The following is a 26,654-nucleotide window of genomic DNA, read 5'->3' as shown; positions in this document are numbered from 1 at the left end:
AGAAAATAGCAAAACAGATGAACCTGCGGGCTGGGGGGAAGAAAATCAGGAAACAGACTCTTAACTATAGAGAACAAACTGAGGGTTGATCGACGGAGGTGTGGGGGGGATGGACTAGATGAGTGATGGGGATTAAGGAGGGCACTTGGGATACACACTGGGTGTTATATGTAAATGAGGAATCCCTAAATCCTACTTCTGAAACCAATATTACACTGTATGTTAACTAACTAGAAGGTAAATTTAAAAACCAATACAAAGATTGTTAATTTGTTTCTTTCAGTTCTGTCAGGTGTTTCAGTTCTTCACTTCTGTTGAAACTCTGTTATTTAGTGACAAACACATAAAAGATTTTTTTAAAGGCTTTTTTTTCTTTTTCTTTCTTTTTTTTTTTTTTTTTGAGAGCAGGGGAGGGCAGAGAGAGAAAATCCCAAGCAGTCTCTGTGACGTCAGCACAGAGCCCAGTAAGGGACTCAATCTCATGAACTGTGAGATCATGAACTGAGCCGAAATCAAGAGTGGAACACTTAACCAACTGAGCCCCCCAGGCACCCCAGGAAACTTTACGTCAAACAGAAATTTATGACTGTCTGCAAATGAGGAAGAAGTTGGGCTGGTGCTGGGGGGCCACACCCAACATGGGATTCTATTCTTTGTCTTAGAAATACCCCTGATGGAGCCACCGTGAGGGACATTCCAAATGCTCTGCAACAACACGTGTTTAGGATGTGTTAGGACTCTTAAAATTCCATGAGTGAAGAATTTTTTATTGTTTCTGGATATTATGCTGAACTTCCTATTCTGGACTATGGCCTCTGTGCTGTGTTTTTAAAAATATTCCCTAGTCTCTAAATTTGCTTATGTACTTTTTAACTTTTAATTAAAAAAAAATAAGTTTATTTATTTTTTGGAGAGAGAGCATACGTGGGCATAAGCGGGGGAGGGGCCGAGAGCGAGGGAGACAGAAATCTAAGCAGGCTCCTCACTGTCAGCACAGGGCCTGACTTAAGGCTCTAACTCACAGACCATGAGATCAACCAAGAGTCAGACACTTGACCAACTGAGCCCCCCAGGCGCCCCCATGCTGCCATTCTTTTTTTTTTTTTAATTTTCTTTTTTATTTTTTAAAATTTACATCCGAATTAGTTAGCCCACGCTGCCATTCTTAAAGACCATGCTTCAGAGTTTTAGGAGTAAGTCTCCCCACAGCACTTGCTGACAGCTGCAAAATAATCTCATTTTCCTTCAGGAAGTGTTCCTCTTCATGGATGGGTTTCTGTACCTCAGGCCTAGAGTCCGTCCGATAAACTCCAGGGTGCTGGGCGCATCTCTTCCCCCTCCGGGTTGCTCACCTGAACTTTTAATTTGATTTGTTTTGGGGTGCCTGGGTGGCTCAGTCAGTTGAGCGTCAGACTTCGGCTCAGGTCATGATCTCACGGTTGGTGGGTTCGAGCCCAGCGTCCAGCTCTATGCCGACAGCTCAGAACCTGGAACCTGCTTCGGATTCATTGTCTCCCTTTCTCTCTCTCTGCCCCTCCTCTGCTCATGCTCTGTCTCTCTCTCTCTCTCTCTCCCTCTCTCTCAAAAATGAGTAAACATTTAAGAAATTTTAATTTGCTTTGTTTTAGACTCAATCATTTCTCTCATCATTTTTAAATGTCATCTTCTATCTTTTAAATATATTACATTTTCATTGTTTTATTTTAGCTTGCACACTTTATGCTCTGGTTTTATAATTGTTCTTCATTTACATTTCAATATTTAACTTTAGCTTATTTACATTTTTAACATTTGTTTTGATTATAATTATCTTCTACTTATTGTTTTATCTCGCTATCCCTTAACTTTTATTTTAGTAATTTACATTTATAAGTTTTAATTATATAATACATAAATATATGCTTTTTTGTAAAAATTAAAACACCAAAGAAGCATATGGTCATGTATGAAATAAGTGGAAGGTCTCCTTCTTACCTACCACCCCAGTCCTATTCTTCATCCCAGACATTTCTTCCAAACATTCAACACACTAAGAGCAAAATGCAATTGTATCATATCTTTTTGCAGACTAATGCAACTTTCTTTCATTCATATGTCTTGGTTATCTATTCTGTCAAAATACATAGATTGACTTTGTACATAGATTGTAACTACTGCATTCGTTATAGATATAACCTGATTTACCTAATCATTTCCCCGATGGATTACTTCCCAGTGCTCTTTTCAGGGAATGCTTTTCTTTGATTATTTATCATCCACGTATTGAGTTTATGAGATTGTGTAAGGAATCACAACTTTGCATAACATAGAAACGGTCATGACTGGGCCAATCACTTACAAAATAAATCCTTACTCAAACTTCCTTTTTGCTTAACATTAGGCCCACTTTTTAAGTGTTGGTGAGTCATTTTCTGACTCCAGTGAATATGTAACGTAAAGCGAAGTCACAAATCTTGCCAAAGACGCAGGATTTCATGAAGTCATTGACAGCGATCTTGGAGGTTTGCTCTAACTACAGGCAAAGTCTTTTTCAAATAGGAATTTAATGCAGTTAAAAACTACTTTGGGAGATATATCAAAAGAATGATCTGAAAGAAAAAGCCAAAGGATTAATAATCTCCTTCATATGAAGCTCTGTGAAATTTTACCAGAATTATTCTCTTTATGATCACTTAGCAAAAACCTTTGTGAAGAATGTCAAGAATGCCACATTCTGTTATCATGTAATTTTGTCAAGCATATTTTAAAAAATCGATCCTGATTCACTCAGTTTGTTCTAACATTTAGTACACATATGCAGTTGTAATGTAAATTTTGTTGAATATAAAATAACTAAAATTACTTTCATAATTTTCAGTTTTAATTTTAAGGTAAACTTCCAAATTCCTCCTCCCTCCATTATTTCTACGCAATGTTTTTCTTTAGTTTATGTGGATTGATTTTTGCATTTTTTTTTCATGGCACAAATTATCCTGTTTTTCACTTTTTCAGGATCTCATATTATAAAACTGAGTGCCTGATATTCCTACCATCTCCATCTGCTTCTCTGATGGTATAGGTTTCAAGAAGAAGAAAGTATTAATTGTAAGTATAAATGTTGAAAGATCTACTAGGACAAGGACAGAAAAATGATTGTTGGATCTGGCAATGAGGAGGTCACTGGTGACTTTGACAAGCTGTTTCAATGGAATGGTCAGGTGAAAGCTTGGTTTCAATGGGTTTAAGGGAGACTGGGGGAAAGGGACTTGGAGGCTGTGATAATAGAATTCTCTTTTAAGGGGTTTGCTGTAAACAGGAAGAAAGAAAAGGATAATATGTGGAGGGGAAAGTGAGTCTAGATTGGATTTTACCTTTTAAGATTGAGGTCACAGCATGTTTGTATATTGATGGGAGTTATGCAGTAGAGAGATAATGCAGGAGAGAGAGGGGGATGTTTGGGGGGGTATGGAGGAGCTTTTAGGTGTTAGTGTAACTGCAGTTTCCAGGGAGTAACAGTGGGAATTGGTTGCTGAAATATATGGGGCAAGATCATCGTGGGAGAGGAGATTAAAGAACTATAAGGCAGGGTGATTGGAAGGACCATCCCTATGTATGTTGAATTCATGAAGAATTGTGATGCGAGGAGTGTTGGAGAGAAGGAAAGTGAATCAAGAGATAAAACCTTCAAGGAATGGGGATCAGTGGATGATGGTAACAGGCTGGATAGTGGGTGGTATAATTTGATTGTTTCAATGTTAAAAATATCCTGCTTTTTTATTTTCTTCATCGTCACCCTTAATTTTATAGAGTTTTTAAGTTTATGGTTTAACTTAATTTTTATTACACAATTTTTTATTTCTATGACTTTTTCTTCTTTTATTGTAAATATATTTAAGTTTCCCTTTACCCTTTATGTTTTGTGGATATTTCCTATCTTATACAATATTTTTTAAGGCTTATTTTACCTCAGTTTCTTCTAACATTTAGTACACATATGCAATTATAATGTAAATTTTATTGAATGTAAAATAACTAAAATTACTTTCATAATTTTCAGTTTAGAAGGGAATAATTTTCTATTTTGTCAAATATTGGTTTTAACACCCAGCAAAATTTGTGGTGGTAGGGCAAGTCTAAACCCTGTAGAGTGGAAATTGGCTGTGAATTCAGCTGTCATTTTCTTTGTAAATTTGTATCTCTTTCATGTTTTCTTGTGGTATGTGAACCTCTGAACTCCAATCCCTTATTATCTGGGCTATGGAAATATATGGGATATAGCAGAATTAGTTGCAATAAAAATTTTAAGGAGAATGACAGTTCTTCCAGTACAAAATTGTAATTCACAAAATGATATAAACTCCAAAGGTTTTAACCTTCCATTTCACAGACTACTAGTAACTACTCTCAATCTCTGAACAGTAAAATTTTGAATCCATGAAAACATTTGTTTCAGGTGCATTAAAACTTGTTTTAATTTTTGATGAACCAATACATTAGCCATGCAGATACCCTATTGTTTTAAGATGGCTGAAAACAGTGTCAACCTCTTTTAGTAAGAAGTACTTTGGTAAGTGCTACAATACTGTGAGTAGTATAACTGTTTATCATTCTTTGCCCTTTTTGCTAGTAACAGAATCCCCTTTCTCCTCTTATGAACTTCTCTTCTGTCATCTCGTAGGGCTGTTTGTCACATGAACCCATTTCCAGTACAGGATGTAGTCCAAGGGGGCAATCAAAGTGTCTTATTCACTGGATACAGTGATTAATATGGCAGAGGCTCATGGCCCACAAAGGGACAATCAGGGATAGAGACCCTCACAGAAGCCTTTACCTATGATCATGTTCACTGAATATGAGTAATAGATTAGCCAGGAGATGTCAGGGACTGTTTGTGCTGCCACGTGGAGACAGAGAAGGTAAGGGGTGGGAGGAGTACAGAGGAACAGAGAGAACTCAGTCCTTTTATAAATCATTTGCATACCTGTGCCCAGTCATGTCTGATGTATCCATGGAATTTACAGTTCTGTGACCCAATAAATCATGTCTCTCTTTCTTTGGTGAGTTTGAGTTGCATTCTGTCATGGGGTAGCAAAAGATCTCTGAAGATAAATTGTCTAATATCATGAATATCTTCCCATGGAAGTATTTATATTTCCACTCTATTATTTAAAAATGGCGATATAATATTTCATCATACAAATATATTATAATTTGTTTTATAAGATTCTACTGGAGATTGTTTCCAGGTTTTAAAAATGATAAATCATGCAATAGTAAACATCCATGTTTCTATGCATGTATGTGTAAATATAGGATCGAGATTGTTGGGTCAAATGGATATGTGGGTTTGAATTTTGATGGCTATGGATAAGTGACATCCTGCTTCTCCAAATCTTAAGCCAGTTAATGTTTCTAACAGGAGTATATGCAAGTATATGCAATATGTTTTCCCACATATTCAATATTCTGATTATTTTCCTATCTGAGGGGATAAATACAATCTCATTTTCCTCTTTAATTATGAACAAGACAAAAGCAGCTCACTTTCTTAAGTTATTAACTAATGAGTAATTACTTTTGCATGGTACTTTTCTATGGCTGTATTTACCTAGCAGTTTAGTCTTAAGTAGTAGGCAAGGTAATCTAATCACTCATTTGTCTAGTGGCCTCTTTTCTCGCCTGTAAGTTACCGTGCTGATCATGGAGTATTTACAGAGGAAATAAAGGCAAGTGACATTCATGAAGTCTAATGATCTTCTTCAATGATTTCCAAGTTTGTTCCTCACTTCTCCCAGAGCCATTAAGAAGGTGGAAAGTTTACTATTAGGAATTTCAAGTTCTATACCTTCTATTGCTCCTGTGCTGGTGGAGAAGTGAGTAGGTAAGAGTCAATAGGTAAGGAAACAGAAGAGTAAGGGAGCTAGGTAATGTACAAGCAGCATGGAAACCCTCAAAGTACTAGGGACTCTCTCAAACTCAGCTACAGTTAAATTCAGACCTAGAGAGTGTGGATTGGGGAGCAGGTATAAAAGAAAATGTGAAGGCATTACAATTAATTAAATTAACAGAAAGTTCTCTAAAACAAAGCAAAACAAAAAAACCCCAGACTCCAAAACAAAAATGCCTTCTAGGTTTTACATGTACTGAAGCAGTTCTCTTACTTGAAAGTTTTCTTTGATCCTTTCAGGGTTAAAGCTTTTAGGAATAACAACCACTCCTCTCTGGATGTTGAAACGCAAAACAACTTGAGCTGCTGTCTTCTTGTATTTTTTCCCCAATGAATTTAGAAGTTCATCCTTTAACAAAGGTGGGGATGATACATTCACCCTTGAAAAAAATCAAAACGTGCATCATATTTAGCTCGAGTCATGACAACGGATGGTTAGTCCATCGCCCTCCTCCTCCGTCTCCCTATCCACCTGTTCACCTACCGGGACACTTCGGGTCACCTGTAACCAATTTCTTGGAGTGCAGAGCACTCAGTGAAGAGTTGCTCTTTTTTTTTTTTAATTTTTAAAATTTATTTTGGGAGAGAGAGTGTGAGCAGGGCGAGGGGCAGAGAGAGAGAGAGAGGGAGAGAGACAGAGAGAGAGAGAGAGAGAGAGAGAGAGAGAGAAATAGCAAGCAGGCTCCATACCACCAGTGTAGAGCCTGAGGCAGAGCACAAGCTCACAAACTGTGAGATCATGACCTGAGCCAAAGTCAAGAGTTGGAGACTTAACCACTGAGCCACCCAGGCACCCCAAAGGGTTGCTTTTATCAGGAAAAGATAAAGAGGTAAATTTATAGAGCTGTGTCTTTCAGAGGGTAAATAGTGCTTCTTGGGTGAGTCTTACGGAGATAACTGGGTTAGAAGTAGGTACACAGGGGAAGGCTCTGTTGGAGCAAACAGAGGCACAACTCTCGGAGTCATCTTCGAGTAGAAAAATTTCTACTTAAGTGTGTTGAACACATCACACACAGCACAAGTGCTGCCACTGAACACAGAGCTCAAACAATTCTCTGCGGCGCCTGGGTGGCTCAGTCTGGTAAGCGTCTGACTTTGGCTCAGGTCATGATCTTATGGTTTGTGGGTTCGAGCCCTGCATCAGGCTCTGGGCTGAGAGCTGGGAGCCTGGAGCCTGCTTCAGATTTGGCCCCTCCTCTGCTTGTGTGCCCTGGCACCGTGTTCTCTCTCTGTGTCAAAAATAAACATTTTAAAAAAAGAAAAAAGAAAAAAATAAAAAATTTCAGGATCTGGTCATGGAGAATCTTTGTCAAATAATACCTAAACTAACATTTATGGAGCATTTCCTATGTTTCAGGCACTGCTAGGCAATTTTACACATACAGTATAATCAATTCTTAACCCACCTTTGTGAGGGAGGTTTTATTAGCTCCAATTTGTATACACAGAGCATGGCTCAGAGAGGGTTAAGTTACTTTCTTAAAATCACAGAGCCAAATAGTCATGTCATTCAAGTAACTCACATTAGTCTCACATTCTACACCAAAAGAAACACTCCTGAGCAGACATAGAGTCTTACTTACCAGCTTGGATTCCTTGAGGTCCCCAAGGGGCTATATGCGATAATGACAATGTCATGTTGTTGGCAAAATTTCAAGAGTTTGGGCTGGGTAAAATACGGATGGCACTCAACCTACATGGTTGCATTGGAGGGCAGAGCACAAAATCAAAGCCTTGTAGTGAATGCAGTTTTACACAGTTTTTTAAAAGTTCTTCAATAAAACCCATCTAAAAGCATCATGGATAATGAGGCAAATGCTGAATATTGTTCTTAACAAGGAAGTTCACGTTATGGTGAGATTACTTACAACTTGGTTAGTGGGGTCACCACCTGTGGATTAATTCTAAAATAAACGGGGAGCAAATTCAATTTCATGTAGCTATCATAGTGTAAATCTTTAACGGAACAGACTTAATTATTTATAGTGACCATTCCAGCAAATACAATTTTCTAGGACAACAATACAGTCTCAAGGTTCAGATTAGAGTCTCGATAGGGAGCAGCGACATGTTGCTGAAGCCTTTTCTCTGTAGCTATCGAGCATCTAAGAACATTTTCACGAGAGGTAGAGCATGCATAAAATGAAATTTAAAGATGTATTTTGTCTTCTCGGCCGAGAGGTCTTTACACCGCCCAGTGCAGGCCTACATCTATCTTCAGTGTCTCATTGGCAAGAGTCCCGCACTAAAAATGTTTGTGTCACAAAGTCCTTCGCAAAGTTTCTTTTAACCCCTCTGGTAATTTTGGGCCTGTGCTTTTCTTTCCTTTCTAAATTAAAATCAACCAAGGCTGAATTAAAATAGTTGTAGTATTTAATTATTATTTTCACTGTCTGGTTTGAGTTCTAGAAGGCCCAAGGACCCGCTCGCTACCTATGAATTTGCAAAGATAAAACTGGGCCTCTTAGTGGTGGGTCTTATTCCCATTCTCATTTGATATCCTTTTTTTTTTTCTCCCTGACATAATCTTGTTCCCTGACCCTAAGAAACACTTGTGGGTTTTCTCTCCTTTGGAACATTTCTTAAACAATTCTAAAAAGTAACACAGAAACTAAAATAAGGCAGGAATCACACTTCTTAGTGTTTCCTTCCAACATCACTCGCTGCTTTTTCATCTCCAGTTGCATCTGTTATTGGTAGACCAGTCTCCCCAAAATATGTACTTCGTCATGTCACTCACTGCTTAGAAACTAAGTATGAATTCCTTCATTTCATGCCTACCGGCTCACTCCAAACACAGCAGTTCGGTCTCCCCACAAGGACTCCTTTCTAATCAGATTGGAGTGCTGTGGCCTGTCTCTGGCCTATTAATGTAGAAGCAGGTGTGTGTATACGTGTATGTAAATATGTGTGTGTATGTTTATATATACATTGAATGCTTTTATAACCTACTCTTTGCAAAAGGATTTCATATGGTTTGTGGCAAAAGATATACATAATAAGGCAATTAGAGTTAGAAACAGAACAAATAGGTATGTGCATATTGAGTCTATGACTGAACTGAATCTGTGAATGGCAATTTGGGATGATACAGAGTTGCACTAAGTAACATTCGAGAAACATCTACTCAACAAAAACTTGAGAGTTAATATATACACTCAAATAACATCACATAACCTAATTTAATATAAATGTTTGCATAAGCAGTTCTTTTTTTAAAAATTTTCAATGTTTATTTTTGAGAGAGAGAGACAGAGAGACAGAGACAGAGAGAGAGTGCAAGTCGGTGAGGGGCAGAGAGAGGGAATCCGAAGCAGGCTCCAGGCTCTAAGCTGTCAGCACAGAGCCCGACATGGGGCTCCAACACACGAACCGCGAGATCATGACTTGAGCTGAAGTCGGATGCTTAACTGATTGAGCCACCCAAGCACCCCTGCATAGACAGTTCTTAGGTAAAAATCCTGGGGCGTATCACTAATGGGACACCCAGTGAGGGAAATGTGGGGGTGGGAGTGGATAAGCTATTAAGATCCATGTGCATACGAACACAGAGAACCATATTCCTTTTTTTTTTCAGAGCACTTATCTCAGTTTCTAACTATCAATAACTTTTGTGATTGTTTGATGTCTGTTCCACACTAGACAGCTAGTGCCCCGAGAGGAAGGGCTGTATCTGTCTTTGGTCACTTATGCATGCCTGGAACCTAGCAAAGTGCGTGGCATAAGGCCAGTGCTCAATGGCTGTTGAATGAATGGAAATGGTACCTCTACAGACAGACAGGACCAAGCCAGAATCTTAGAAAGAATTACTGGTCCTGCAGACTTTACAGAAGGGCTCCATCAGCACTGCAGCTTGGTGGGGTCATTTGAGGCCAGCAGATGATCCTTGTTGGGTCTGCTGGCACCGGAGGCCGAGTTTAAGGTGAAGGGCAGTGACGGTGTCTGATGTCACAGGGCCTTGATGCCAGTGTTGCCCTGGAACTTCGTCATTTCTAAGGAGAAGGATGGCTAAGCACACTTGCTTCCTTCTTTGCCAGGGACTGGTTATGGCCCTTTGTGGACGGGCCACTGGAGATGCGGTCTTTACTTTTTCTTGTTGACTATGTAAAACTGATGTCACTTCTCAGTGTCTTGACATGTCTGGGGCTTTTTTTTCAACACTATTTGGTAGCGTGGGACTTGAGATAGCAAAATCTCACAAGGTGAAGTTAAGCTGGACAGAAGCTGTGAAGGAAGATGTTAACCTCATTCTCTGCCTTTCTGTAAAAAAACTATGCTGAATTTTCCTTTCATTAATTAAATCACTCAAAAAATATTTATTGCTTCCTAAGTCAGATGTCTGTGACTTAGGCATAGTGAGTAGGGTTAGGAAAAAAATGAAGAATTTGGAGATCTTTCCTTTCTCCCCCTCCCCTTCCTTCATTTGTTAGAATTGGGTGTATAAAAATTAAAAGACCTGAGCTAAGGTCTAATTCAAAGGTCTCCTTTGAATTAGGCTGGGAAAACACTGCATGACAAATTGCCCACGAGGAAGACTTTCGGAGGTACTAAGCCAGGGATGGAGCCTGGGAGACACATGTCTTTGTGTCAACACAGACATCTTGGACAGTACTAGGGAAGTTTGGAATGCTCAGATTCTGAGAATTAGTAGAGAGCAAGGTCATATTCTACGTGACTTTGTTCATAAAGTCCACGGAAAAATAGACAAATCTGCAAATTATGCTTTAAATTTATTCTAATGGGAAAGTTAATTTTTAAATATGTGAATTTTGACTTATGCAAGGTCTCCAGGTATGTATCCCTCATAGATAAAATGTGTCCGCTCTGTATGAGGCCCACAGTATGCTCATCGTGATCTTGAACTGAAAGCTGCTCTTTTTTGTGTCTCTGGAGTAGAGGTGGTCCTACTCAATGCACAGGGTAATGGCTGGCCGGCCAGTAGACCTGCACTTTGATCTGTGCTATCTCTATAGGGTTGATATACTCTGCCTTCAGACACCATGAAACACATGAATCAGCTATGATCTTCCAACATGCTCTTTGTCATAAGGAGACACACTGTCAAATTCCTCATTTTTCATTCTGAGGTCAAAAATCGCCATCTTTCTTTATATATTTGTAAGAAGAAATGTGTGTGTCATTTCAGCCTTTTAGTTATCTAATTTTTTAAATAACAGAGGTTCCTACTGTTCCTAGTGCCTCTTTTCTTTTTCATTGTTTTTTAAGTGTTTTATTTTTGAGAGAGAATCCAAAGCTGCAAGCCCATGTGGGGCTCGAACTCACAAACGGTGAGATCATGACCTGAGCCGAAGTCAGACACTCAACCGCCTGAGCCACCCAGGCTCCCCATTTCACGCTTTATAACAAAATACTGTTTTTGAGGGTGCAGGAAGATGTGCTGGTGAGGGGTAGGAATTAGGGATATGATTCCCCCTTTCTATTACATTCAAAAATGGAATTATCCATTTTTGTTTGCTCTTTTTTTCCTAATATTTTTAGAGTTTAACATTTTATACTGTTCAATGCGTCAGTTTCTTTTATAATTTTCTCATGGCTACATTTTCTATATATAACTCCAGAAAACTAAAAATGTTTTGTAGTATTCACGAATGACTTCCTCTTTCTTCTTTAACAGCTGATCAAAGAGATGCTAGGAGTATGACATGAGGCAAAGATCTAGATTTGTTTCTACAGAACTAGCCCTTCCCCCCACACTATTTATTGACAAATTCATCCCTTAGCCATTAGTTTGCATTACGTTTTTGTTGTTGTTGTTGTTGTTGTTGTTTTTACATTATGTTTTTATTACACTTGGGGCTTGTTTATTTCTTATTTTCTACTCATTTGTATGTTGGTTCTGTACAAATCTTACATTATTTTAAATACTCTGTATATATTAATATCTGGCAGATCTAGCTCACCCTCATTATTTTTCTTCCAAAAATCGTTTGGGTTACCTTTGCCTGGATTTGAACTTTAAAATCTTTTCGTAAGAGACACATAGTGAGAGAAGTCAAAAGATTTGCTCAGGGTCCTCTGATGAGATATATGTAGAGTGATCACAAGATTTCTGACTCCTAGATCAGGGTTCTTGCTGTTAAGTAAACATTGGAATCTCCCTCTACCCCTCACACACACCCCAATTCCTCACCTCCCACCAATCCTGTCAAACTATACCTGGTTGCTGACTGGCTTATGTTTGAGTCCTGGTTTGTTCAAGATGAGTTCCAGCTGCCTGCGGTTAAAATTGGATACTCCAAGGGATTTCACCAAGCCAGCATCTTTGCAAGCTTCCAAAGCCTGTTGAATAAAGGCCAATGGGTCAACAAAAAAGCCTCAAAACAAAGGAGATGTCTATGAGGGTGACTATGAATTCTTTAAGAATGAAAGTCCCTGGGTATGGTAATAGGCGTGTGTGAAGAAAAAAAAAAGCGGGACAGACAGACAGGAATTGTTTGGGAAATATTGTACACCATATCTTCCCCCTTGCATTTTCACAAGGTATACCAGTGCATTAAGAATGATCTTATTTCTTGAAAGCTGTTGAGGTTTGCTTTGTGGCTTGGGACCTGATCCATTTTTATAAATGTCTGGTGTGTGTGAAAATGTATATTCTCCTATTATTATATATATATCTTTTTCTCCTCTTGCTCTGTGTGTGTCTCTGTCTCATACGTATATGTGTATATAGACACACACACAGACACATACACACATCTTATATAAAATTAGGTCTAGTTTTTCCTGGCTTCTCAATAACTTAAAGGAATATGTTAGAAATCTCCCACCGTATTAGAAGAATTTATCAATGTCTTCTTATAGTTTATCAACCTTTGCTTTATATATTTTGAAGATAATTTAAATGGTACATATGTGTTTAAAACTGGTATATCTTCTTGGTAAGTGAATCTTTTATCATTATGCTATTTGCCATTTCCTATAAATTTTGGAATCAGCTTTTCCATTTCTTTTGGGATTTTGACTGGGATTGCATTGACTCTATCGACCAGTTTGGGGAAAATTAACATCTTAATATAGTCAATCTTTTTTTTATCTTTTTAAAAAATGTTTATTTTTGAGAGAGAGCATGAGTCGGGGAGGGCCACAGAGAAAAGGGGAATAGAGGATCCAAAGCCGGCTCTGTGCTGACAGCAGAGAGAGCAGAGAGCCTGATGCAGGGCTTGAACTCACTAACTGTGAGATCATGACCTGAGCCGAAGTCAGATGCTCAGCCAACTGTGCCACTCAGGCATCCTTATGGTCAGTCCTTCTATCAAAGAACATGATATATCTCTCAACTTATTTAAAATATTAAACATTTCTCTCAGTAGTGGGCCTGGCTGTCTCAGTTGGTAGAGCATGTGACTCATGATCTTGAGGTTGTGAGTTCAAGCCTCACGTTGGGTATAGAGATGACTTATAAAAAAGCTGCTCAGTAATGCATTGTAGTTTTTACTATGTAAGCCTTGCACTGATTTTGTTAAATTTATCTCTAAATACTTAATATTTTTATATTCACTTAATTATTAAATACTTCATAATTAAATTTTTAAAAACTTAATTTCCACCTGAACATTGCTAACATACATATATTGATAAAGATTTTATTTTTCGTCCTACAGATTATTTACATGTATGCTTCTTAGTTTCAAAATATTTGATGAGTTTTAAGATATATTTTTGTTATTGACTTCAAATTTAATTCCGATTTTATCAGACAGCCTACTTTGCATAAAGAATATTATTAAATGTATTGAGATGTGTTTTATGTCTCAGACACTGGACTATTTTGCTAAATGTTCCATGTGCACTTGAAAAATAGCATTTTGTTATATTATGGTGAAGTACTTTATAATTGTCAATTAGGTTAAGCTGGTTGATAATATTTAAATCTCCTCTAATCTATAGATTTTCTGTGTACTTACTATCTCAATTATTGAGAGAGAGGTTTTGAAATCGTTGACTGTAATTGTAGATTATTCTCTTTCTCTTTTCAGTTCTCTTAATTCATGTATTTTGGAGTTCTGTTATTAGGTGCATAGATGTTTAGGATTGATCCTTTCATTATTATTAAACAAAATTTTTTAAATGTTTATTTATTTTTGACAGAGAGAGAGAGACACAGAGGGAGTGGGGGAGGGGCAGAGAGAGATAGAGACACAGAATCTGAAGCAAGTTTCAGGTTCTGAGCTGTTAGCACAGAGCCCAACGCAGGGCTCAAACCCACGAACCAACCGTGAGATCATGACCTTCTTTGTGAGCTGAAGTCAGGCGCTTAACCAACTGAGCCACCCACGCGCCCTATTAAACAAACTTCTTTATCCCTGGTAATAATTTTTGCTCTGTAATCTTTGTTGATATTAAAATAACTACTCTAGGGGCGCCTGGGTGGCTCGGTCGGTTGAGCGTCCGACTTCGGCTCAGGTCATGATCTCACGGTCCGTGAGTTCGAGCCCCGCGTCGGGCTCTGTGCTGACAGCTCAGAGCCTGGAGCCTGTTTCAGATTCTGTGTCTCCCTCTCTCTCTGACCCTCCCCTGTTCATGCTCTGTCTCTCTCTGTCTCAAAAATAAATAAACGTTAAAAAAAAATTTTTTTAAATAAAATAACTACTCTAGCTTTCTTTTGATTACCATCAGCTGAGTATGTCTTTTTCTACCCTTTTCGTTTTTTTTCTTAACCTTTTATTTCCAACCTATTTGTGTCTTTTCATTTAAAATGGGTTTCTTAGGGGTGCCTGGGTGACTCAGTCAGTTAGGTATCTGACTCTTGATTTCGACTCAGGTCATGATCTCATAGTCATGGGATCCAGCACCCCTTTGGATTCTGTGCTCAGCCTGGTGCCTGCTTAGGATGATCTCTCTCTTCCTCTGCCTCTCTCCCTCACTGCCCCCTCTCTTTCTGTCTCAAAAGATAAATAAAATGGGTTTCTTATATATAATATGTACTGGAGTTTTGCTTTTTATCCATTCTGACAACCTCTACCTTGTAACTGAGTGGTTTGGACTATTTACATACATTGTGATTATTAATACAACTGAGTTTAAATCTCCCATCTTGCTCTTTGCTTTCTACTTTTTCCCATCCATTCATTTTCCCTCTTCTTTCCCTGTCTTCGCCTCAATTTATTTTTTTGTTCCAATTTTCTTTTCTTTATTGGCTTGTTTGCTATAGTCTGGAGATTTGAACATTTTCTCTTAATATTTGATATTCTGAAATTTCACTGTAATGTATCTTCTCTTTTTCTCTTCGGTAATCCATGCCCTTTATCTCTTTTTATTTCTTCAAATATTACCTCTTTTTTTTTCTTCTTTCTTTATTTTTCTGAGACTCCTATTGTGTGGAAATTCAAATTGTATCCTTTATACCTCTTATCTTTTCTTTCATATTTAAAAATTTTTCTTGTCCTTTTCTTCTTCATGTTGGGGATTTCCTTATTCTGATAATTCAATCTGATCATGTTTTTTTCTCTGTCTATACCCATTCTATTTTCATCCTATCAATTGCATTATTTTTTGATTTTTCTAATTATTATATTTGCTTGGTTTTTTTAAATGTATTCTTGTTCTTGTTTCATATTGCTAACATCTTTTCCTATCTCCTTGAATGAATACACACACACACACACACACACACACACACACACACATATATATATATATATATAATTTGGCTAATTTAAAGTTCTTGGTCCTTTTCTCTGTGTATGTTGGGATTTCTAATTGAGATCTGTTGCTTTTTTGTGGAATAAATGCCTTGTAATTTGGGGCTGTGAACACATTTTTTTCCTGGGAATACTGGCTACGCTATTAGGCAGTCCCTTGGAGGGGAATACCAGGCTCTAAAACTAGTCATCGACAGTAAGGCCAGGAAGGAGTATATGGTCTCTTGGGTGGAGAGCCCCAGACACCAGAAAACCCAATCAATGCTTCCTCACTCCTCAGAACAACTCCACAATTCAGATCTTCAGCTCTTACCTATGGGGGGAAATCTATTAGAAAGAGATACTGGTTAGAGTGTAATTTCTCAGCCTTTGGGGTTTGGAATGGGAGAGCCAGGGAGACAACTACCAGGGGTCAGATAGTAACTTATGTTTTTCTCAGCTTCTCACAAGTTCAGGATTTCAGGACTACTCTGATTTGATTCCTGAAGACACCTGAACATGAATCTTAAGTTTCTGCACATATGGAGCAGACAATATTTGTCCCAAGGCTATAGCAGGAGAGAAGAGAGAACAAAAAGAACTCTAAGGTCCTCTGCTATGTAATCCTACTAGTGTTTGTTGGGCTGCCTTCTACTCTAGGTAAAAGCTGCCATATTACCTCATAAACATACCAGTTCAAAATATCGGCATTTCCCCGCCCCCCCCCCCCCCAAGAATCCATACCGATTTTCTAATTACTTTCCCCTAGTTTTCCTACTCTCATGATCTTGTGGAAGGAGCCAACAGCTTGCTGAGAAATGGAACCAGAATTATTTTTCAGTTTTTCATGTATCATTTTAACTTTGTTTCTTTTAAACATCATATTACTGATTTTTATAAATTCAATTTGAGAAACTTAAAAAACTTGTGAATTTATCTCACCTGTACATTTTCATTTATGGTCACATTAGAACTTATTTCCTTTACTTTCTTTTTCCTTCTACACTTCTCTCTTCCTTCTATGGCATTCTTCTTTTCCATCAAAACAAAATCAAGAATTTTTCAGTGCACATATCTTTGCTTATGGTTAAAATGCCTGGTTTTTAATTTTTTTTCAATGTTTTTATGTTTGAGAGACAGAGAATGAGTGGGGGAGGGGCAGAGACAGAGAAAGAGAGAGACACACAGAATCTGAAGCAGGCTCCAGGCACCACGCCCGATGTTGGGCTCAAACTCACGAACTGTAAGATCATGACCTGAGCTAAAGTCAGACACTTAACCAACTGAGCCACCCAGGGGCCCCCAAAATGCCTGTTCTTTTACTTTCCATTGGAAGCAAAGGCTGTATATCTCCATAAACTGAACAGGAATAGTCAGATCACAGTTTAAAAATGTAGTATTTTGAGATAAGAGGCCCATTTGGACTTACCTCCCAAGTGGCACACAGATTTGACTTGTGATATAACCATTTGCCATTCTCATCTTTAGGATAGAAATCATCTCCAGGCTACAGAAAAAGAACAAGCATAACTTATTTTACTTATATCTGGGAATTAAAATTATGGAATTTGAGGAATTCCATGGAATTTGAGGAATTCCAGGAATACCCTGGCCCTGGGAAAGAAATTCAATTCTAATTATTTTTATACTTATATATTATAAATATGACCCATTAGTCTCATTATCTCGCCCTGGTATTCATTTTTCCTTTATTTATTGACAGATTATTATTGTTCTTAAACCATGAATTTTTGCCTGTCTTTTTTTTTTTTTTAGATGTTTTTATTTTTGAGAGAAAGAGAGAGCAGGTGCATGTGCATGAATGGGGGAGGGGCAGAGAGAGAAGGGGACAGAGGATCTGAAACAGGCTCTATGCTGATAGCAGAGAGCCAGATACAGGGCTCAAACCCATGAACTCTGAGATCATGACCTGAGCTGAAGTTGGACACTTAACCAACTGAGCCACCCAGGCACCCCATGAAAATCTCTCTTAATAACAAAATTACTCATAAATAAGGAGTAGAAGAAGCTGAGAATTAGGACTTTCAGGCTTACTGTTTTGACCTAACCCTAACCCTTGCCAAAGTTGAGAACACCAAATTTCTTACTCCGATAAGAAGCCAAAGGTCATCATTAAGGGTGAGAGGAAATTCTCTATCTAAGAAAAGTGTAGCTAATGGATGGAATGCCTCCTAAGAGTAAGGGAAAACTCAGCATGTTACTTCTCAGTTCTGAATAACCTGACCAGTGGTTCTCTTCTTTCCCTTTCTGGGACCTCCAGGAGTTTAGCATCTGTTTTCTACCTCACAAATTATCTCAGTATCAAACCCAGTTTTGGGGTGATCCCTTCCCAACAAAGACCATTGTTTTTCAGATTTCTTCTTTTTCACGACTTCTAAAAATGGGACACATCTGTTGTGGGCTTGGAAGTGGGATTGAGAGAAATAAAAGATGATTTCTAGACTCCTTGGCTGGCTGGTGGTGATCATATCCTGAGGTTAGGCTAGCAATCAAGGGTTTTGTTGTGGATATTTTGTGTTTGAAATGTCAATTAGATTTGAGTGGGTATTTGAGGAGGCAATTAAACGAGAGAAGTTGGCTGCAGACTAATTTGGGAGTCCTCAGTATATAAAGTGGTATTTAATCCACGAGACTGATCACCTTTAAAGAAAATGTGGCTCAGTAAAACAATATTAAGGATAGAGTACTGGGCATAATGACATTTGGAGGTTGGCAGAGAAGAAGCTATCAAAGCATCTTAAGAGGATAATATAGAGCCATGAGCTGAAAATGTTTAAAGAAAAAGGTAGTAGTCACCTGTGTTGAAAGTGATCAAATAATATGGGGACAAGGTGTCTTTTGGATTTGGATGACAGCATGGAAGTCTGTAGACCTTGCTAATAGGAATTCTTTTGTTGAAAACCAAGCAATTGGACAAAATCCATTATATTCTTAAATATTTAAAAAATTTTTCCTTCTGTTAGTTCACCTGAATGAAACCTCCCCCTGGCAATAACATTTTCTCCATTTGTCCTCTGTAGTGAAGACCATGTCTTCTCAGTTCCTCCTATCTCACTGAGAATAGGAAAAGGGCTCCTTTCTCCTTGATGCCCCATAATCACTCATGTTAATGACCCTTTCTATCTCTGATTTCTAAGCTCTTTGACCTTTTCAACACTGATGACCCACATTTTCATTTCAGTCTCTCTATTTCTTTTTTTTTCTCTCTCTCTCTCTATTTCTTAGAGCCTTTTGCATTTCCTAATTTTACTTCTGTTCTGAAATGGCTTTATGCCTCCATTACGAACTCTGTTAAATAATATTTACTTCCCCAGGTTTTAATTAAGCCCTTATCAAGCCTGCACCCATGCTAAATATTTCTATGATGCCTCCCTGAAGCTTCTACTGTGTCTACCTTACTAATTCATTCATCCAGATAAACCCTTTGTCTTTGTCCTCTACTCCTCCTTACTGTAAGGCATTACTGGAAAAATAATTCGACCCTCTAAAAACCTGTGCTATTGACTCTCGTTCCAATTCAGCAGTAACTTCATTCATCTTTTTAAAACATCTTATGAGTTTTTGTATTGTGTTGTTGTTAATTTGACATTTAAAAAAATAACATCGTGCTAAAATATTTTAGCAAGAAAGATTTCTTGTTAAAAAATGATGAGATTGAAAAATCATGTGATATTTTGGTTTCAAAGATTGATTTCTCAAAAAAAAAAAGATTGGTTTCTCAATTATAGTTTCATTTAGGAGGTAATGTCATTATACTGTGTCATTTCTAACTGTTAAAAAGTTTTACCTTCTCTCTGTATCTTTGAGCCTTGATCCCATCTAAGAATAGGAATATAAATTCTCTATTTACTTTGCCAAAAAGATTTTATAAATCGTTGGTCAGCCAGAGAGAAGTAAATTTCATTTTCTCACTTTTAGATACAGGCTCTTTCCAAATATTTAAGACTTAGCTTAGAAGTCTGCCATTTGAACAAGAGTAAAGTTAGTTGTGTGAGGATGAGGGCTGAGGTTATAACTTCCAAGAGGCTGAAATTTAAAAAAAATCACTGTAGTCCACAGGGTGTTGGGATTGTTAGGTTTGCGAGGACAAGCCAGGGGCAGTGTCACATAGGGGAACAAGTATGAAGTTGGCATCAGGGGACTGACCATCTGCTCCCTGTTCTAATGGCCTTTATTTTCTTTATCATTATCTTTTTTTTCTCTCTAATGGGCTTTAAACCTGAGTTAGTTAGTTCCGTGTTTGGGGCCTCGACTTTCTTTTCTGTGAAATGAGGTTATTGGGATATCTTATAACTAAGTTTCTTTTCCACACGAACATTTCAGAATATTATCTTTCATTTATTATCAAGAAAATGTCAGACATTGTGCCAGTAATTTCACACATATAATTTTAATGACTCCTTACAACACTTGTGGAGTTACTATTGTCACCATTTTACTGATAATGAAATTGAAGTTTAGAAAGAAATAAGAAAGAAAGAAAGAAAGAAAGAAAGAAAGAAAGAAAGAAAAAGATAAAGATCAAAGTGACTACTACTAGTAAGTAATAAAGCTGAGAGTCAATCCCTCTTCTGTGTGACTCCAAAGTCCATACAGACATTTCCACTATACCATGAATAGGCGATGTGGAAAGAGATCAGGTAATAACTTGACCAAGTCATCTGCCTTGTATGTCACACAGCTGAGATTCAAACTCGGCAGCCCATGCTCCTTACCACTATGCTAAGTGACCTCTAATTAATGAGTTCAGTAGAAATCTGTTATTTCCCCATACCTATGCTATCTTCTCCGGAGGAGTTCATTCCATATTGTTTGGGTGGGCTGACTCAGCTCTCATTCTTAACCATAGATGTCAATCAGTCACTCATTTGGCCCTTAGATCAAAGATTAGTCAGTAATGGGTAAATGGCCCAAGCAAGGCCACTCAGTATTTCTCCATGAGGTTTAATGTGTGGTTTCTCTTTCTCTGAATTCTCCAGTTGTGTTGGCGATGTAGGCTTGGTATGTCAATGGTTATTCTATCATCACATAGAGAGGGATTTTTGAGAGTGAAGCCAACTAAAACATAGAGATAGAGCCATATACATAGTTTGAACTTCTGGAACCAGCTGTGCCTGAACTAGGTATCCCTTGGAATTTTTAGCTCCCTTTTTAGCTAACACCAATTTGAGTTGGATTTCTGCCATTTATAACAGGAGCTCTGACTAATACAAAGATGTTGCGGTATGGCAAGTAATGGGCCATAAATGTGAAATTGGCTAGGTCAATATGGAATTGTGGACACTGAGAAGTCTCCCACCTTCAGCCAAGAATTGGAAATCCTTGCTCTGCAATAGCATGGAATCTGTTAAATTGTTGCCTTGTTGTGCTTGAGTTTCAGACAAATGGGCCTACTAAGGCTGGAGCTTTAGGGGACTTAGTAGAAAAACACTGGGTATTAGAATTTATTAGCCATTTTTGCAAGCTTCAGGTAGTTCTTGAAGAAAGATGTGTTTGTTGCTACTGGGCTTGTAAGATGAGAGGTAAGATGATATTTTGCTAAAATTAGTACTTTCTGCTTCTGGATGTCACCTGAGATGACAGAAGTTGAGATCTGAGCCTTCTAGAGACAGAAAAGTTAGTGCCAACCAAGGCAAGAAGGTAAGAATCCTAGAGGTAAGTAATATTGGACTTTGGAAGAATTCTGGTTCTCAGTGTCCCTCTGAAGGCAAGATCACAGATGCCCTACTGGACAAAGGTGCACCATCCAATGAGATGCAGATTGGGTGAAAGGAACACATTAGCTGTGCCTGCCTATTTTAATATTTATTTATTTTCGAGACAGAGAGAGACAGAGCACAAGCAAAGGAGGGGCAGAGAGAGAATGAGACACAGAATCTGAAGTAGGTCCCAGGCTCTGAGCTGTCAGCACAGAGCCTGACGCGGGGCTCGAACCCACAAACGGTGAGATCATGACCTGAGCCAAAGTCGGACATTTAACTGACTGAGCCACCCAGGCGCCCCTGTGCCTGCCTATTTTATATTTTTCCAAACCAGATGGAGGTCAGTAAGCTGAAGATGGGGCTGATGAGTAAAATCAGGAAGTTCTTTACCAAGAGACAGAAACCATAGACCACAAATTAGATAATAAGAAATGTGATCCTAAAAGATTTCTAGTTTTAATTGTTCATTCATGCTGGACTGAATGTGAATTTACTGAAAGCCTATCAACCTTTTAAGGGATATTGTCTTGTCTGTGAACTCTCAACCTGACCAATAAAAGCCTGTGATTACCAAGGCCATTGTGAAGCCTCCAAACCTGCATCAATATGAAGCATGATGCAAAAGGGTAATCCTCTCCAAAGTCCATCTTGGATGTGACCACAGAGGAGAACCAACAAGCAAAGTGTTTCCCGAGAACAGAATAGGAAACAGAACAGAGTGTTTCCAGGTTGGCTGCATAAAGGAATTCTGGCCACTGTAATAGCAGAGTCTTTGTTCTTCCTGATGAACAACAGGATCTGATTTACCTTGGGGACAAATGGCCAATTTTGTTTTTCAGGCTCCCCTGCCCTCAATGAAATTTTAAAGCAGTGACTGCTCTTTAGCAGTGCGTATACAGTGTGTTGTTGTTGGTTACATGAACAAGTCCATAGGTGGAGAACGTTCAAAGAAGGAGTGAATTTGAAATAAAGGAATAGATACCAGATAGATACTCCGACCTTGGCTCTGGCTCCAAAAACCTGACTATTCTTTAGGTTATTTTTTTGTGGAGGGGGTGGAGGGTAAGTTTTCAGCTACAGATATTATTTTGCATTATGTTATGCAGGGCCATTTTCATGACTGTGTGAACAGTAAGAAGGGTGTGTCTGAATGCCAGCTGACTACAGGTGGAGTACAGTGAGGGGACCACAGGTCGGTTTGATGGAGAGAGTTTTAACTATAGCTGTGAAGACAAGATATAATAGCAAGTGCATTAGGCTATGAATCAAGAGACTCGGGATTCAGGCCTGAGTCTGTTACACAAAATCTTTGTGAGCATTTGTTTGGGTTGGTCAGTACTGTCTGACGTGCAGTAACAAAACACCTTGACACTCTGTGGTGCTGAGTAAAGAAGAGGCTTCGTGTGAACAGCTGCTGGCTCATTGCTGCCAAAGGGCAGAGAACTAATCTTTAGGCATCTGAACTCACCTTTAAAGCCATGGGTATTTCAATGATGTAAAGATCCACATAATCTAGCTGGAGGATGTTAAGCGTCTTCTCCAGGGTTGGACGGACCATCTCGGGGTCATGCCTTGTAGCCCACAGCTGAAAGAATAAAAAGGTGATAGTTAGCTAACATCCACACTTTTTTTTTTTTACAGTAACGCAGCCCTTTATCCAAAGCACTGCTATACGTTATTTACTTATTTCATTTTATAAAAATACGTTTATGCTGAGGTGTCATCTGGGTAGAGGAGGAGTTCATATAACTCTTGACGCCTGGAGTATACTCTATCCAGATTGAGTACCAGAGACTTGAAGATCCATCTGAACCACAGAGGACATAGTTTGGTGACAAAGTCTTGCCCTGCTCCCTGCTAACTTCTGAATTGACCCTCAGCACTGTCACTTTTCCTCAATGTGTAGAAACGGAACATGTATCTGACTAGCTGTTTGGGCTAAGTGCTTTATTTTCATGACACTCTCATAAAAGGTGTGCTTTAGCTGAGCAAGAGATATGATTGCAAGAGTGACTTCACTGGATCTTTCACATTGTGACAGACGGTGTGGACGCTGGTGAAACTTTTATTAATAATTAATTAATTTAGAGAGATAGCTTGCATGGGAGGGGGGAGGGGCAGAGAGAGAGGAGGGAGAGAGAATCCCAGGCAGGTTCCACACTGTCAGTGCAGCCTGGTCCGACTTGGGGCTGGATCTCATGAACGGTGAGATCAGAATCTGAGCCAAAATCAAGAGTCACATGCTTACCAGACTGAGCCACCCAGGTACCCCAAAACTTTAAATTATTGCAACTGTTTAGATTTCCTTTTTCTGCTCCTTTGTTCTCATTTGGTTGTACTTAGACCCCAGGGAAATTCTGCCAATTCCTACTAAGAAATTACTGGCTATCTGGCTACACTGATAAGATCACCAAAATGGTAGTATTGGAGACCCTGCCTCGTCCCCTAATAAACATCAATAATTAGACAGCCAGCTGCAGATGAAAAGGGAGAGAAGTTGATCAAACAGTACCAACTTCCAGATAAAAGATGAATAAAATCTGGGGATCTAATGTAAAGCATAGCGATTGTAGTTCATACTACTATATTATATACTTGAAAGTTGCTAAGAGTATAGATCTTCAATGTTCTCACCACAGAAAAGACATGGCAATTAAGTGATATGACAGAGGTATTAGCTAACACTACAGTGATAATGACTTTGCAATACATAAGTGTATCAAATCAATATGCACCTTAAGTTTACAAAATGTTATATGTCAATTATATCTCAATAAAGCTGGGGAAAAATTAAATAAACTTAACAAAAGAAATAAAAAAAGAAAGAAAATGAAATTACTCAATCTCTAAACTATTAGGTAATGAAAGATTAAGACTTAGGTTATCAAACTGGAGCATGTGTACCCTTGAGGTCTATAAAACATAGGGTGCTGAGGGGTCCTCAGAGCCTTGGGATAAATTAATACTTCTTGGAGCATCAAATTTGTTCAAAGTGTTTGGGGAATTTTTTTTTTAATTTCTATACCCTTATTGTCACAAGTAAGGGCAAGCAAAATTGGTAACATTTGATTTTTCTCTACTTTGGACAATAATTTTTTTCTTGCCTTAAGTGCATAAAGAAGAGAAAACAATATGGAAAGAATAGTGGGAAAATGTGTTTTTGTCATTACTCTGTTATTGCTTCCATCCCATCTAACTGAATATTCTGTTTTATACATTTTAATTTATTTTTATTCAATAAACACACATAGTCCTAGCTCTGTGCCAGGTACTGTTTAAGCGCTTTGTAAATGTTAACTCACAGCAACTTTATGAAATAGACGGCTAAGAAGAAAAGTTTTTTGGTTTATTTTTCTTGGTGGTAACTTGTAACCTCATTTTTACACTGAAACAAAATGAAACAAACAAGAAAATATTATGGGGGGAAATGCAAAAGTCTAAAAACAAATTTAGGATAAGACACAAATCTTCAAAAATATTTCTGCCTTTGGGCAGGTTGCTTTGGCCCAAGTTCTCAGGATATGAGTTCAAGATTATCCTTCCCCCAAAATATTTTGGGAGCACCAGGTTAAGGTTTGATGTTTACTCCAATGAGATACTGTGTAATAGTAAAATCTTAAGGAGTAAAAGTTGTAAAGCTATAATAAAGTGAAAAGCTTCAGGCTGATATTTTGGGACAGTGGCTATATGTAGCTCCTTGGACTCATAATCCATAAGTGGCAGGGGATTTGGGGAACCAAAACTCCCAGAGAGCTTGGCAAGGAGCCTGAGTGGGGAGCTGGGGAATGGCTGAAATCAGAAACATCATCTTGTTCTCATATAGAACACTCAGGAGAATTGTATTACACAATCTCCAAAGTTGTACAGCTTTATTCCTGCAAAGCTGCCTGAAAATATACATCCTATATTTCCACTGGCTTTCATTTTAATCACGATGCTTTATCTTTTGGATTGCCCTTCGGTGGATAGTGATTTCTAATATTGGAAATTGCAAAGGCTCGAAAGGTAGTGGTGACATAAACAAAATGTCATATATCCACACAATAGAGTATTATTTGGCCATAAAAAAGAAATGAAATTCTCACGATCTTAGCCAAAAGCCTGAGAAGTGATAGAAATGAAATTCTCATACATGCTATGAACAAACCTAGAAAATGTTACACTCAGTGAAAGAAGCTAGACACAAAAGGCCGCATAGCATGTGATTCAATTTATATGAAATGTCCCGAATAGGAAAACTATAAAGACAGAAAGTAGATCACTGGTTGCCAGGGACTGGAAGGAGAGGAGAAAATGGGGGACTACTACATGGGATTCTTTTGGAGTGATGAAAATATTCTGGAATTAGGTAGTATAGATGGTTATGCAACTTTGTAAATACACTAAAAGCATTTATTTAACCTATTTATAACTTGATGGTACATGAATTCTTGCTCAATAAACAAATTAGTGATCTACGGACAAATAGGCATACACAAAAGCAAAAGAAGGCTGTCCTTTTAAAGAAAGGTTTGGCAAATGATTATTTAATATGAACCACCTCCCCCCTTCCCTCCACTCCCCAGTTTTTCTGCTCTGTAGATTTGGCTCTTCCCATATTGTCTTAAATCATGCCCATGTATGAAGAAGGAGCTTTGCCTAACCTTCAGGGGGCTAATTAGTCAGTCCCGAACTTCCCGGCAAGAGTGAGCAATTTGGGAGTGGAGAACTCACTCCTCTTGTTGAGCCCAACACTCTTTAACAGGGAAAAGTGACACCAGACCAACTATTAATAGAAGGAGTTGGAGGGTGAAGAGAAGATCTCACCTTTCCACAGTAGAAAATATCCTCCCTCCGCACCTTTCCTTCTGCTATCTTCTCCCTGATGGCCTCCCCTACTTCATGCTCATTCTGATAGATGTAGGCCCCGTCAATGTGCCGGTACCCTGTGTCAATGGCAATCTTCACTGACTTCTCACAGGTTCCCTTAGGAGTCTGAAATGACAAGGAGGTTGGAGTGGGGAAAAAGAGCAATGCATCTTTTCTTTAATCATTCTTGATCAGGACACGGTACACATGGACATTATTTTACAACAAAAATGACAAAATTCCCAATTAAATGCTGTTGTTATTGGAAGATGGTGTCTGGAGGCTGAGGAAACTGACCTCACAGGGAGCTTCCTTCCCACCCTCATTGGGGTACTCCCTTAATCCCAAGTCTCCCCTAGCTTTGTGCCCTCAGAAATGTAATTGAGCAGTTTTACCAGTGACAAGAGATTTCATGATAGCTGTGTTATAAGAGGCCACAAGTTCATTAAAGAAGGCTCAATTACAAATCGAAGTTTTGGGTAAACAAACTGAGAATATATCAACAGAATGGAATAT

General features: G+C 38.4%; 1 protein-coding gene and 1 non-coding gene across 3 annotated transcripts in view; one reads left to right on the top strand and one right to left on the bottom strand.

Moving 5' to 3' along the window:
- The window catches only part of AKR1D1 (aldo-keto reductase family 1 member D1), a 95,343-nt gene that overhangs the window by 5,540 nt on the left and 63,149 nt on the right, over nucleotides 1-26,654 (bottom strand). For both annotated transcript variants that reach the window (XM_047826198.1, XM_047826208.1), the window contains 6 exons: nucleotides 26,097-26,264; nucleotides 22,759-22,875; nucleotides 16,997-17,074; nucleotides 12,104-12,226; nucleotides 7,510-7,619; nucleotides 6,141-6,306 (listed from right to left, as the gene is read on the bottom strand). In XM_047826198.1, the coding sequence (XP_047682154.1) occupies nucleotides 6,141-6,306; nucleotides 7,510-7,619; nucleotides 12,104-12,226; nucleotides 16,997-17,074; nucleotides 22,759-22,875; nucleotides 26,097-26,264 (762 nt within the window). The remainder of the gene's footprint in view (nucleotides 1-6,140; nucleotides 6,307-7,509; nucleotides 7,620-12,103; nucleotides 12,227-16,996; nucleotides 17,075-22,758; nucleotides 22,876-26,096; nucleotides 26,265-26,654) is intronic.
- TRNAM-CAU (transfer RNA methionine (anticodon CAU)) lies at nucleotides 13,261-13,333 on the top strand. The gene has a single exon. It is a non-coding gene; the product is annotated as a tRNA-Met (tRNA).

Source organism: Prionailurus viverrinus, chromosome A2 (genome assembly GCF_022837055.1).
Source record: "Prionailurus viverrinus isolate Anna chromosome A2, UM_Priviv_1.0, whole genome shotgun sequence".
NCBI lineage: Eukaryota > Metazoa > Chordata > Mammalia > Carnivora > Felidae > Prionailurus > Prionailurus viverrinus.
The sequence above is the reverse complement of the archived record's forward strand: the minus strand, read 5'-3'. Positions and strand labels throughout refer to the sequence as shown.